Raw genomic sequence first — 14021 nt, forward strand, 5'->3', positions numbered from 1 at the left:
GAAAAGAAACAGAGCTCTCAGATGACAACCATGTAATGAAAAGAGCAGAGTGCATATAAGTGTTTGGTATGCATGCTAGCAGAGGTGTAATAAAACTGTTCAAGTAAGTGAAAAATTCTGTTTTGTTCCACTTATTCTGCTCTGCTGTCTGGGGAGGTTTAGGTTGAATATTAGAAAAAGGTTCCTCACCCCTAGGGTGGTTGGACACAGGAATAGGTAAGTTCTCCACTCTCCAGGGCAGAGGTCACAGCACCAGCGTGCCAGTGTTCAAGGAACGTTTGAACAGCGCTCTCAGGCACACGGTGTGCAGGGTCAGTAGCTGGACTCGATGATCCCTGTGAGCCCCTTCCAACTCAGCAGTCTGTGCTTCAGTGACCCGGCCTCTAGCACCTGAGCCGCGGCAAGGTAATGCCCTCCCGCTGACCGCCGCTGCGGTCACTGCGTGTCCGGCCCCGCCCCGTGCCGGCGCTGACGCGCGGCGGCGGTGACGCCCCATAAATAGCGGGGCCAGGCCGGCGCTCCCTGCTCAGCGGCGGCGGCCCCCGTGCCCGCGATCTTGCCCCTGCTACCGTCGGTGGCGGCTCCAGCTCCTTCTCCCGGGTGAGTACGGCCAGGCCGGTGCTCCGGCGCAGCTCTCGGCGACCGCGGTAGCGCTGGGTGCCGGCCCGCCCCGCGGGGCTGACTCGGCAATATGGTGGAGCGGAGCGGGCGGGAGCGCGGCCCCGTGTGCGGCGCTGACCGCCGGGCCGTCCCCGCTGCCCCCGCCCTGCGGGCCCTGCCGCCCGCCGTGCTTCGGTGCGCTGGCCGAGGTTCTCCCGGGACCAGAAAGTCCCGAGAGCCTCGTCGCCCCCGGGAGCGGCGTTGGAATGGCCCATCCCGGAAGCGGCCCGTGGGGGCGCTTGGGAAAGCGGTGTGCTTTCCTGCTTCGGGTACCCACGCACTCTTGTGCGTGGCTCATCGCGCTGCTTTCTTACACTTCTTTCCATAGGGAGGGGGTAGAATAGGAATGGAGTTTGTGATGTAGCCTGTGTGCTTTCCTCTCCAGAAACTCTTGCTTTCTCTGAAATGGGCTTGGCCTTGGATTCCAGGCGTCTCACTCACCTGCAGCAGAGGATGGAACCGACTTTTTTTTAAGGCTGAACCTATTCAGGGGGTCTCTGAAAGTGTTCAAGATTCTAGTTATCTTCCTTGTCTTTAGGAGCAGGAATAACTTCACAGGCTAACTGGACTGATTTATTGACTAAAATTCAAATGCATGCCCTGTGTGGATTTGATTTTATGAATCAATCTACAGCTAATGAATAATCCTTAAAGTAACGGCACTTCTTCCTTTGGAGGCCAAATTCTGTGCTGTTAGCATCTTCTCCTGTTCTGTAGCATGCTTTGCAGTTCATGGTAAAATACAGTAGTACTTCTAGTGATCTGACTTGTAATGCTGTGTGAAAAACAGAGCACGTTCCTGCAGGTATTTAAATTCTTGTTAAATCAACTTCTTTGTTACCACCGTAGCCATTGTCTGTACTTGTTTTCCTTGTTCCACGTACAGTGGTTAATCTCATTACTGGCATTACTTTATGGCACATGTATGTTAATATGTGCAAATATGCCTGCAAGATGTTAACAGGATGCCTTTTGTCCTTGTTGCCCATTATGTAATGGGGAAAAGTTTTATTTTACCTCAGACAGAATATTAACATGTTTCTTTTTTCCTGTTATGCATATGAGACATAAAACTGCTGTTGGCTTTTTGACAAACCTAGCAAACCAAACATGGCAAGCCTTGTAAACCACAATCCTTTTGAAGATGGACTCCTAGTTTGCCTTTTTATTGCCTTCATTTATGCAGATTCTTCTGGAACTAAAGCACTATGTGAAATCATTCATGGAAAAGGTGCTTTTTGCAGATTTAGTTCAGCCTGCATGTGTACATAGGATGACAGCGTGCTTCAGTGTGTTCTCCTTATGTAGCACTGCAATACTCTACCCCTTGTACAGGGTTCTTGTGGGGACAGCTATTGGTATTTTCTCAATGGGAACACATGTTGGAATGCATGTTGAGTACTGTAGATTTGTTGAATGACCAATATTTGCAGTTTGTTTCAGTGGGGAATGTGTAATAATTTAGTTTAAATTAGCATAAAGGAGATTTATTTTCTGAGGTAGGGAAATCCGATGCTCACAGGAATGCTAACTTCTTAGCAAGCAGAACAGAGTGAGCCTTAGGTGTGCTCCCTAGAAGATCTAATCTGATTAATGCTATTGGTGGGGGGTTCTTTGTCTGACTTGGACATCCTAAACTAGATTTTCAGTGACTTGCCGGCTGGCTTTTGTTTGTCATGGCCCAAGATAAGTCTGTCGTAATTCTTCTAGGAAAAAATGATTCAGCCACCTGGTTATTCATCAGTGAACTGCTGTACCTTATGTCTCATGCATATGCTGTACTTACATTACCTAAACCACATTTTGGATTCGTAAATTGTTACAATAGAATCTAATTCCTGGATGCATGAATGTTGACATCCTGATCCCAGTAATGGAGTGGATCACAAGAAGGTTGTTGGTTTCAAATTTTGGTGCTTAGATGACGCATGATACCATAACTCATATATGCTTCTTTCACAGGCTGTGTAAGGTTCAAGACCTGAAAAAAATGGCATTGGCAGCGATTGATCCACAGCAGGTATGTCTGATTCAGTCCCATAATTTCCTTGTCTAGATCAGAAAATAGGAGTCAACTAACTCCTTTCTCTTTTAAAACAGAACATTGTATCGAGGGTTGCCAACCTTCCTTTGGTGAGCTCCACCTATGATATGGTGTCCACAGCTTACATCACCACAAAGGATAACTATCCTTATCTGAAGTCAGTATGTGAGATAGCAGAGAAAGGAGTGAAGACGATTACATCAGTAGCCATGACAAGTGCTATGCCTATCATTCAGAAACTGGAACCACAAAGTAAGGCAAAGATGAAGCTGTTGATAACTTTAGTTCAACTGATTGTTTTTTATATCCAAATGCACTTATAGTTTAACATGGTCATGCTGGTCTTGAATGCTGTTTCATGTAGCTGACTGAACCTGTTGCTTGACTTGTTGTGAAACTGATTACACATTGATAAGACTTTAAAAAAAAAAGGTAATAATCCAGAGTGAAAGCAGATTTCAGCTTTCATAATACTAAATTGATGAATGACTTTTATATGTGAGATGATTATGCAGTTTCTTGCTCAACACTTTCCTCACCTGTCACCTGGTTTCAGATGCTCCTCTTGTGCTTTCTTACACTGAGAACTGTTTAAATTTGTAAGCTGTGTCACAAGGCTGTTGTAACCAGAAGCCTGGTTTCATAGAATGGCAGAGGGACAGGTGTTTCAGCTTCTGCCAGTTGCTTGTAAATTATCAAATGAATTTTCTTTGCCTGCAAGTGAGGATTTTTTTTTTTTTTTGCACTGTAAATCTGCCTTTTTCTTTGGCTTTACTGACTCAGATCTCACTGCAAAGAGGAGACTACTTCAAGGGTGTTGCATGACTTCTTTTTCAAGAGGAGTTTTCAGTTTGATTTTTACTAGGTGAAAAATAATTAAAACCAACTTTTGTAATTTCTTTTGTAGTTGTAGTTGCCAACAACTATGCCTGTATAGGTCTAGACAAAATTGAAGAGAGACTGCCTATACTGAATCAACCCACTGACAAGGTAAGTTCTTTCCATTTATATATGCTAAGCAGAGGAACCATAAACCCTTCTTTTCTATTATCACTGAAACCCAAGGGAGACACATTTCAAAAAACTGTGCCTGAAGCACAGCTTGGGAGCAATGAGAAAGTCAGGGATTTATCTGTAGAACTGTTTGTTGCCTTTGGGAGACCATTAAACTTTTTTTTTTTTAATTACTTCAAATTGCCCACCACTTGACAGCATTCCTCTATGGGTGCAGTTCATTGGTGGGTGTCTTTTAAAACTCAAGTCTTTGTCTCTTTTTTGTGTGAAGTGCTTGGATTACATTCCCTGAAGTCTTTTGAAAACTTCAAAAGCTGTGTTCCAGTCATGTTCTTTTTTTCTCTTGTACATATTCTTTTCGGGCAAATTTTCTCCTAGATAACCAATACTTGTAAAAGCTTTACAATATATTTATTATTTCCTGGATTATGTAACTCTCACTAGTTAATGCTTTTATTAAATCCATGTATGTCCTATGACAGGTTGTTGCCAATGCCAAGGATGTAGTTGTTGGAGCTAGAGAAGCTGTAACAACCACTGTGACTGGTGCCAAGGAAACTGTTGCTCACACAATCACTGGAGTTGTGGGCAAGACTAAAGAAGCAGTGCAAGACAGCGTAGAAATTACCAAGTCAGTTGTCAATGGCAGCATTAATACTGTTCTGGGAAGTCGTGTGGTGCAAATGGTGAGCAGTGGTGTGGACAGTGCTCTCACAAAATCAGAGACTCTTGTAGACCAGTATCTTCCACTTACAGAAGCAGAACTAGGTAAGACCACTTAAAGTTTTGATTTTGTTTGAATGCTTATATTGGAGAAAAGCAAGCAATCATCCATTTACTGCTTATTCATAATGGCGAAGGAGGCACATGCTTCCCAAACTGTTCTTCTGCCTTGCCGATTGTAATAGAAGCATCTTCACAAGGAAGCAGAATGAAAGTAATGATTTCTCTGTAAAGTGGTCTATCAGCCTAATCATGGTGCTAAAGGACTACTCAACAAGCCCTGTATTCAGCTGTTACTAGGCAGATAAAATTGTCTCAGACCTCTTAATTTTTCTTCCAGTAATCAATCTGTTTCCTTTCTACATATCTAGAGAAAGAAGCTGCAAATGTTGAAGGCTTTGAAGTTGGAGTCCAGAAGCCAAGCTACTATGTTAGACTAGGATCCCTGTCTTCAAAAGTCCGCACACGTGCCTACCAACAAGCCTTAAACAAAGTTAGAGATGCTAAACAGAAAAGCCAGGAGACAATCTCTCAGCTCCACTACACTGTTAGCCTGGTAAGTCTAAACTTTCATTTGATATGAAAACCATATGTTGGCCTTGGTTTAGAGTGAAGAAAAAAGCCAAAAGAGTCACCGGAAAACTGACTAAATCCATGAATACATTATTACATTAAATACAAAGAATTTGCCATTAAGCAATTTTTATCACCGATCAGGAGAGCTCTAAATCAGGCTAGGCTGTGAACTAGTGAGCAATTGCTTGTAGCTACAAGCACTGCAGAAACAGAAGTGATGTGTTTAAATTTTTGCCTGTTTTTTAGTGCTGGTTTTGACACATACTTCATTCTGAAGAAAGTGTCATGAAATTTAGAAACACATGAGTCCTCTAAATCCTTTTTATTTGTAAAATTTCAAATTCTTTTGGGACGAAAGTGTCATGAAATTTAGAAACACATCAGTCCTCTAAATCCTTTTTATTTGTAAAATTTCAAATTCTTTTGGGACTTGCTCTCTTGCTGATTCTATCTCTGAGTATTTCTGGTACTTCAGTAGTGTTATTCCAGGAAATACCTTTATGTACATGACAAACATGCACATAGAATCATGGCCTTCTATTTACTTTCAGTTCCTCCTGTAGGATGCCAGCGGGGGATGGGGAAATAGTCAAGGCAGAGGGGAACAATACACAGCATCTTAAAACTGCTTTCAGTTTTCAATTCTTTGATGAGACTAAACACACTCTTATACTCCCCAAAGTTGTATGTACTGAATTTCTGAAGTATTTAAAAAGGAAGGTACGAAACAGTCGAGGTAGAGAAGCCCTAAAAGAACTGTTTGGCTCTACTGCCTTATTTGGTTGTCTTTCAGATCGAGTATGCCAGAAAGAATGTGAATAGTGCCAATAAGAAACTTCTTGGTGCTCAGGAAAAGCTGTATCAATCCTGGGTAGAATGGAAGAAAAATACAGGCCAAAATGATGGTGATGATCTGCGTAGTGCTGAGGTAAATAGATGTAAATGTACACCAGAAATAAATGTATTTTATCCCATCAAGGTAATGGCAAACTAACAGTCCCTAAAGTGTGCAACAGAGAGGCTGCATGCTGAAGCTAAGGACAGCTAACTTCTGAGAACTAGGGGACCTCAACTCTTTAAATGAGTCTACTTGCTGCAAACACTCGGGTTCATTCTCCTCTCTTGAGAATGCTAATCCTGTTTAGCATGTGAACTCATGTTGGGATATGTGTATGTAGATTAGCTAGAAACCATTTATGTGATGTGTCCAGACCAGAAATAATGATTTTTCAGCAGTCTTAGGCACAGACTCACTGAGTCCCACACATAGCGTTCAGAGATAGTTTGTTGATTAAAATGTACTTACCTGCTGTAACTTGTTATTCAGAGTTGAAACAAGAATCTGCTTGACTGTCTCTGGGTAGACGCTATCAGTTACTTTCCATGAAGTACTTGAGTGTTGAAGAAATATCAAGTACTTTTAAATCTTTGATGCTTCAGACTTAAAACCTGGTTTATTATCTGCCTATAGCTTTATTTCACCTACATCCCCTTTGCTTTGCTTATGTATCTTGAACAACATAAAGCTGCTACAGTCATAAAAAGACACTAATGTGCTGTTGTGCTTGTTCTTTCTAGCACATTGAGTCAAGAACTCTAGATATTGCAAGGAGCCTCACTCAGCAGCTTCAGACCACCTGCCTCACACTGGTCTCAAGCCTACAGGGGCTGCCACAGAATGTACAGGATCAGGTTTACAGTGTTGGGTTAATGGCAAGTGATGTCTACCAGAGCTTTCGGTCAGCATCCTCTTTCCAAGAATTATCAGACAGCTTTATTGCAGCTAGCAAAGGACAGCTGAAGAAAATGAAGGAGTCTCTGGATGATGTGATGGATTATCTTGTTAACAACACACCGCTCAACTGGCTGGTAGGTCCCTTTTACCCACAACTGCCTGGCATTCAGCATGCTGAAAGCAAAGGTGAAGGGGAGGAAAGTTCCAGCCAGAAAGACAAACAGCCTGAACACACTACTGAACAAGCTGCATAGCACTGAGGTACTCTGACCAAATGAGTGGCCTTACTAAGTGTAGCTGGCAAAAAAAATCAATTTTCACCAGTTTTTGATGAACAATTAATAAATACAGAAATAGGGGAATCTAGAGGCCAGGACACTTACACAAGCGCTGTATTGTCTTGTGTAGTTAAGCCACTTTTTAAAATTCAGACGAGATTCAAGTGCCTAAATATTGCCAGCTGACAGTTGTCAAGATGCCCAATTAGTCTGTCAAGCACTTCATTGTGCTTCAGTGGTATTAATACCATTAGTCTAAATGAAACCCACCATTGCTGAAAGCCTTTGATTTGTTGCTTAGTCTCTACCAGAATGATACAAAAGCCTTACATGCTGTGAAATACATTTAACAGCTGTACAGTCTAGCTATGTACACTTAAATGCTGTGTTTACTGCAGATGACACATTTGATAAATACGCATCTGACTATTTCAGATTCTCTTGCTACATCATTCCTGACAAAAGTTCTGTGAGTGCAGAGCGCCAGAGCTGAAAGTGAGGTTTCTGAATGAGTCAGCTGGAGTAAAATGCTGTGACAGTGTTAACATTAATTGTACAAATTTAATTGTTGTATTACACAGTAACTTGACGATCGAATCATAGGGTATCTCAAGCTGGAATGGACTGATATGCATCATCAAGTTTGACTCCTGCTCCTTGCAGGACTACCTAAAAAATAAACCATATGATTAAGAGCATCATCTAGATGCTCCATGAACACTGTTCCAGTGATTGACCAAATAATTATCAACACATTTTTTAATATGCAGTGAAATATAAATGAAAGATTCATGCTGTTTGTACCCAGGTGCCTGCTGTTGTGTGTGTGTGTGTGTTTTTTGTAGCTATTGTTTTGTAACTCATTTTTGTATGTTAGTAATAAATGCTTTAGTAGCCAAAGCCTGTCTCCTTTGTTTTAAAATAATCTAACTTGCTCTTCTGTGACTCTCAAACTGGGTCCAGCAGAAAGCAAGTTTGACATGCAAATGATGTAGATGTGCATTGAAAATGTTTGTGTATGTATTGATGGATAGATAAGATACTGCTGCAGCATTTCCTTCCTTTTGAATTTCTGTGTATCAGTCCATTGAGTCTTAGCTTTACTGCTGCTATTGCTGATCCTTGCTGTTGTCACCTTTAAAGATGACCTAAGCTGTGAGCTGCTGGATGTTCTAATATTGAAAAGAGATGGATATGGACAAAAGAACCCTGTCGTCCCTTCACAGTAGGTGTTGTATGTGCTTGACTTGGCCATCTACCTGCTTTGTCTTCTGACTCCCTATAAACAGTGTTTACTTCTCAACTGCATCACCAGCTTTAACTTTATTTTCCTCTTGAACTTGAGTGACAAATGCTCAATTCCTTCAATGGAATTGTTCTCAGTAAGTCCTGTGAACCCCTCCACTGGAAAAGAAGTAGTTACTAAGAAATAGGCTTTCTTGGGTTAGGGCTATCCAGGTAAGTTATATCTTTTTTCCTGATGCATGCCCAATACAACTTTGGGTTGCAATCATCTAATGCAGCAATGCCAGTCACCATTTTCAAAGAAGTCACCAAATAGTGGGCCAAAAACTCAGTTCAAAGAAAAACATACCACATAGTCACACATTGCTACATGGAACAAATACCTCCACTTGGTTTGATGTATTCTCTAAAACAGATTACATGTTGTCCAGCTGTTTGATGTGAGAGGGTTAGCGGTTAGATTGGGGTTAGACTAGAAGTGTGAGGAATACTGTTTTAAGCACAGTATTAAATGAAGCTGTAGCAAAACAGGATTGCAGGTAAAGATTCTGTAGCTTACAGCTTTTATATATAAGCATGGTGTTTAACAGGAAATAAACATGAGATGGTGAGACTCCTTTCCAGCTAGGGCCTGGGTCAAGACTTCTGGAGATACAGCGCTTTCAGGAATTAATTTAAGTTTGCTTTACGATTGCATAAATCCAGCAAAAATATCTTTATCTCTATTTGTAATAAAATTGTAGAGTGCATCCACTATTGTAGATTGCTCAGAAACTGAATGGAACTAATTAGTGGTGGGAGCAGTGGGCTGTTCAAAGAAGGGAATTCCTATTCTTCTATGCATGTTTTAGAGTCTAGTTGATCTGGGACTTCATCCTGATGTGATCAAACAAAATATTCAAACTCTTCAATGTCTTTTAAGGACTGAGAAATAAACAGCATCATCTAGCACTAGTGCAGGAGCAGTATATTGCGTCTGTTCTGTCTTGTGTTACTGGTTTGTATTCTTGCATCATTGTCCAGCTTTACTAAATCTCAGCAAGGAGATGAAGTGGAAAGCAAGGAAAACTTGTTACCAGCTTAGACCTCCAAAGCCCTGTACCAGGCACTGTTTGGTGGCTTCTCTTCATACAGCTGACCTACAACTGGTGGCTGCAAACAGAGCAAGACCTGGTTAAATGCTGTGTCATGTTGTGATAGGTGCTTGTTTTGTTGGATGGTGCCCATCCCCCAAATGCTTTTAAGCTATCCATGCACACACAACCCCCCAGCCCCCATCAGAATTAGGAACTCTTCCCTAGTGGAGGAGATGGCTGAGTAGTAGCAAATTGGTATGTTACTGATCTTTTTAAATATAAAAAAGTTCTGTGATTAAGATTATTAGACTCTGCTAATAAGGAGAGCATTGAATGTTTAAACTGATTTGCAACTGTACTTCCATGGGTATCTTATTGCAGGTAATTTAGCATAGCATATTCCACACTCAAATCTAACTGCAGCTCTACAGACAGAACTCAGGATTTTTCTCTATTGCCACTAGGGAAAGGGACTATTAACATGTCCACTGGAGGCAAGCATGGTGCCTTCCAAAGTCTAGTCTTTTTGCCACTGTTTTTGACTGAAGCTGAGGTGCTTCCTCACAAATAAAGAAGGGAAAGCAGAGATACTGCCATCTTACCTGTTTCTCTTTAACTGTATGTATTAAACAGCTCAGCTGCACTGCACAGAAGCTTGCTTCCTCTTAGTCCAAAATCATGTTTGAGGATATAATTTGAGATAGAAAACTGTGGTTTCTCTGGAACCTTTTAAAAAAGGTAAGACCAGATGTGTTGAAAATTATAGGAAGCAGATACAACTATTTTCAACAAGGCAACTATATTAAATGGAAGAATGTCAAAGTCACACAAAACTTGGGATGGTAAAGGTTAGAATACTAACCTGATAATTTTTCATGCTAGTTGACATTTCCTCTTCCCTGGTGCATTTAACAGAGAGCTATTATTCTATCATTGCTGAGAATTGTTTTTAGAAAAGCTTTCAATATAAGCATTTCTAAATAGCTCCATATGGTAAACAAGTTTTGCAAACATATTTATAGCATTGGTCTAAGCCAAATTACAAGATTTGTATAAGGCCTGGAGTAGCAGTTAGTTTACCTCAATCTAAATAAAGGTGTAAAGGCTTGGAAATGTCTCCTATTCCTCAAGATTTATATTTTTGCAATAATCTTTTCTAGAATTCAACTTAGGGTAATATAGCTAGTAAAATAGGTGAAAGGATTTGGGAACAAGTGATGAATTATTTCCCATTATTTAAAAAAAACCAGTAACTACCACCAAAAGGTTTTGTTTAAATCCTCAAAAAGATGAAAAGGAACCAAACTTATTTTTAAGCATGCTTGGTTAGTAATTTTCATGATCAGAGAGTCTTACATGCAGCAGCTTGCTGGAGGTATTATGCACAATGTTTTGTTAAATGAATTTATATTTGTTTATTTCTAATTCATGGCAATTTTTTTTTGGATAATACAGTCTCTTGATGACTAAAAATAAATACTTGTTATGAAATCTCACAAAATGAGAGCACTGTGTCAAAATGCTAGTGGCTCAGTTCTAAAAACTTAGAACTTCAATCGGTTGGGTTTTCTTTTGCTAAGTATTGACATCAACATTTGTATATGAAGACGGCAAAACACCATAGCATTTTTTTTTTTTTGCACTGTTCTGTGTAGGGATTTTACAATTATTGTATCTTTGTAAGTGATTTACTGAATCCTACAGAGAAATTGCATGAAGCAGAGTTTTATCCGGTCTTACTCTTTTATTCAATAATTGATAGGAAGTTGAAAGAAAGCAGTGAGTCAGCTGGAAGCAAAGATCTTTTACATAAGTAATCCCATAACACCAAAGGCTTTGCATTGTTTTAATGATATTCTAATATAATTTAGCATGGTCAAAGCTGAGGTGACATCTAGTTGGTTTTAGTCATGCTGAGATACACTCCAATTTGAAGTTCTCTCATGGCAATTAAAATCTTACTATTACATTAAAGGAATCAGGTTCTTCTACTGCATGCATTAAGGAGATGAAGAAAGCAGAAACTTAAATTTGAGCAATTATTCTGTTGTCACTAAGATCAAAATGGATGTAAGTAATAAAAACCTCTGAAATGTATGATAGAGAAAATTCATACTGGTCAGACACACTTAGTAAACATGGCTGTGTCCTGGTCAGTGTAAATACATAAAACTATCCATTTGGGCACATTCTTCAAAACTGCCTATGGGCTACTTACTGTACCTGTATTAATACAAGATCATGTGCTGATAATGGGGAAGCCGTTGCTTTCTCCAAGCACAGTAATGAGAATTTTAGGAAAACTGCCATAAGCAGAAAGATGGAAGATAATTCTGGCTGGTAGAAAGATGTGTTTCCTGCATTCCTAGTGCCTTTTGATCTTTTGGGAAACAAATTACTCATCTTATTTTGATCAAGCTTAAGTTCCCAAAGTGGTACATGCATTTCATGTATTCACAGTAGTGCCTGGTTAGTCATATACTGCTTAAGTTCTTTTAAAGATCAGTTTTAATAAATAATTAGTATTTCAAAGATCCCTGGTGTCCAATGACAACCTACTCTGTAAGACCAGTAAATTACTGTTCAGGGCTTCTGTGTTGTGTACAACCTGGTAGCTGAAGCAGTAGTCCCTTTATTTGAGATATTGTCTGCCTTTCTGACCTGTCATCATAGCAGGAAAAGCATAGATTTTTCTTGCTTCCTGTCTTTTATTGAAGTAAGTCATCAGGTGTTTTGCAGTTAGGGAATGCATTAAAATGCCTCTTCAGTCAGCGCTGAGCTTAAGTTACAGAAATGCCTACAAGCTACTGTTGCTTTGAACACGCAGAACCAAGGTCCCGTCAAAATGCAGCAGTAGTTATTTGCTGATACTGTGTCTGGCTCCAAGTATGTCATATCACCAACATTAAAACTAACCATTAACCATATTACAGATGCGAGTATTTTGCATTTGGGACAAAAAACTTACTAGTAAATTGCTTAATTTTATCCCATTTTTCAGAAGTGCCTAAGTAATCCAAGTCCTACTAAGGGGACTTAAGGGTTGGGACTTAAGCTCCTAAGTGTCTTAGCCAACATTTTTAGAAGTCCGTTAACATCCGTGTATCCAGTGATGTCTTTCTGGCAATTCCCGAAACCCTATGCTGCTTAGCAGTACAGAATACTATACATGCAGTTAAAACAGAGGCCAAAGTGAGATTGCAGTTCGAGGTATTTGTTTCATCAGAAAAGGTCTGATGCAGTAGGCAGGCAGAGCAGCACAGCAATCCCTATCAATCTCCTCAGGGCAGATTACTTTGTATGGTCCATTGCTTTGGTGAAAAGAATAAAGGCAAGTTTTAGTTTGAAAACCTTCTTTCTTAATTTTCCAGTCACTAGTTTCACTAAATTCAGTCCACTACATTCAGCTCTTTGCCATCTCTACTATAAAATCTGACCTTCTAAGCAACTGATTTCCATCTTGTGTAGTATTTGATTTGTCTTAATGATTCCTGTTTCCTTTGTGTCTGAACATATTTCACTCTGTAATCAGGATGTTTGGTCTGATTTCTAGATGTGCTGAGCACCTTTGTGTCCTGTCTTCAGTGAAGGAGGTACTGCGCAAAGTTGTTTAGTTTTACTTTTGAATTGATTGAAATTTCATTCCTACACAGGTTCCAGATTTCGCTATTACAGACCTGTCTTCAGAGTCAGATGATGTCCCAGACATTTTGGATTTGGATGAAGAGGATCAACAGGATTTTTCGCGCACAAATGGTCCTTACACTACAGGGCAAAGAGCTGAATAGAGAAGCGTAAAAACGTCTTTTTGATACAATGTACCTTTGCCATGTTTAATTTAGATTTCTCCTTTTTAAAGATGAACCTGCCTAGTTTAGGGATTATGGGGATACTTTTTAAAAAAATCAGTACTGTTTCACTTAGCTGCATCAAAAATCTGGGTTTTTCAATGTAAGGAATGCATGCTACATTAATTGGTTTGCACGGATGTCAGGCTCCAATTCTACAAGCCAGGTATAGCCTAACCAGTATACCCAACTAATCTGATTTTTATTGATGATTTGTTCTACTGCTGGTAGCAGCCATGAGAACACCGCAGTGCTTTGCATACAGGGCTGCCAACAAAAGGAGTTGATGAGGATTTGCCCACTTTCAGTCTACGTGAAAAGCAGTGCTGCATCTACCTCTTTGCTGCTGGAAGGGGTAAGAGACTTTGTCTATCTCAGATTTTCTCAGGTTCTTTTGTTAGGCTCTGCTCCTACAGAGCTTAGACGCTTAGAGCTTTCCTTTGGCAAGAGTGCTTTATGCACAAAAGGACTTCCTTTCTTTCCACATGCCTTCTGTGTGCAAATATTATGGCCGTCATGATGCTATGAGTTGTGGCGCCTGAGAGTAAAGGGAGTAAATGCTTCCATTAAGTGTTTTGGGTATAAGAATAGCATTTAAATAAGACAGGGGAAGAGATTGTAAAAAGGAAGGAAAAATAGAGAGTAAAGAGGGAAAGACTTCGGACGAAAGAAAATTTGGAAAAAAAGAGGGAATTGAATGTAAGGAGAATTCTGGCAACAGTGATTTTTAAAAAATGTTTTAATAAAATCTCGATCAGTTATTTGCTAAGGGCTGGTGAGTCTGCATTTGCTCGCACACAGTAACTTCTCGAGGAGTTGGAA

General features: G+C 40.1%; 1 protein-coding gene across 4 annotated transcripts; it reads left to right on the top strand.

The window, feature by feature from the left end:
- Positions 1–444: 444 nt before the first annotated feature.
- On the top strand, positions 445–13968 carry PLIN2 (perilipin 2). 4 transcript variants are annotated; one of them, XM_030236769.2, is made up of 10 exons: positions 445–600; positions 2623–2680; positions 2761–2956; positions 3612–3694; positions 4201–4486; positions 4813–4997; positions 5811–5945; positions 6596–6886; positions 13005–13169; positions 13431–13968. In XM_030236769.2, exons 2-9 carry the CDS (start codon positions 2651–2653, stop codon positions 13137–13139), a joined length of 1341 nt encoding a protein of 446 aa, XP_030092629.2. In that variant the 5' UTR covers positions 445–600; positions 2623–2650; the 3' UTR covers positions 13140–13169; positions 13431–13968. The 4 variants fall into 4 exon arrangements, with proteins under 4 accessions (XP_030092629.2, XP_030092627.2, XP_030092631.1 ...); XM_030236767.2 differs by having other exon boundaries at positions 13005–13968; XM_018918348.3 differs by lacking the exon at positions 445–600 and adding an exon at positions 1332–1465 and having other exon boundaries at positions 13005–13968.
- The last annotated feature ends 53 nt before the right edge of the window (positions 13969–14021 follow it).

The sequence above is a fragment of the Serinus canaria genome, chromosome Z (genome assembly GCF_022539315.1).
Source record: "Serinus canaria isolate serCan28SL12 chromosome Z, serCan2020, whole genome shotgun sequence".
In the NCBI taxonomy this organism is placed as follows: Eukaryota; Metazoa; Chordata; class Aves; order Passeriformes; family Fringillidae; genus Serinus; species Serinus canaria.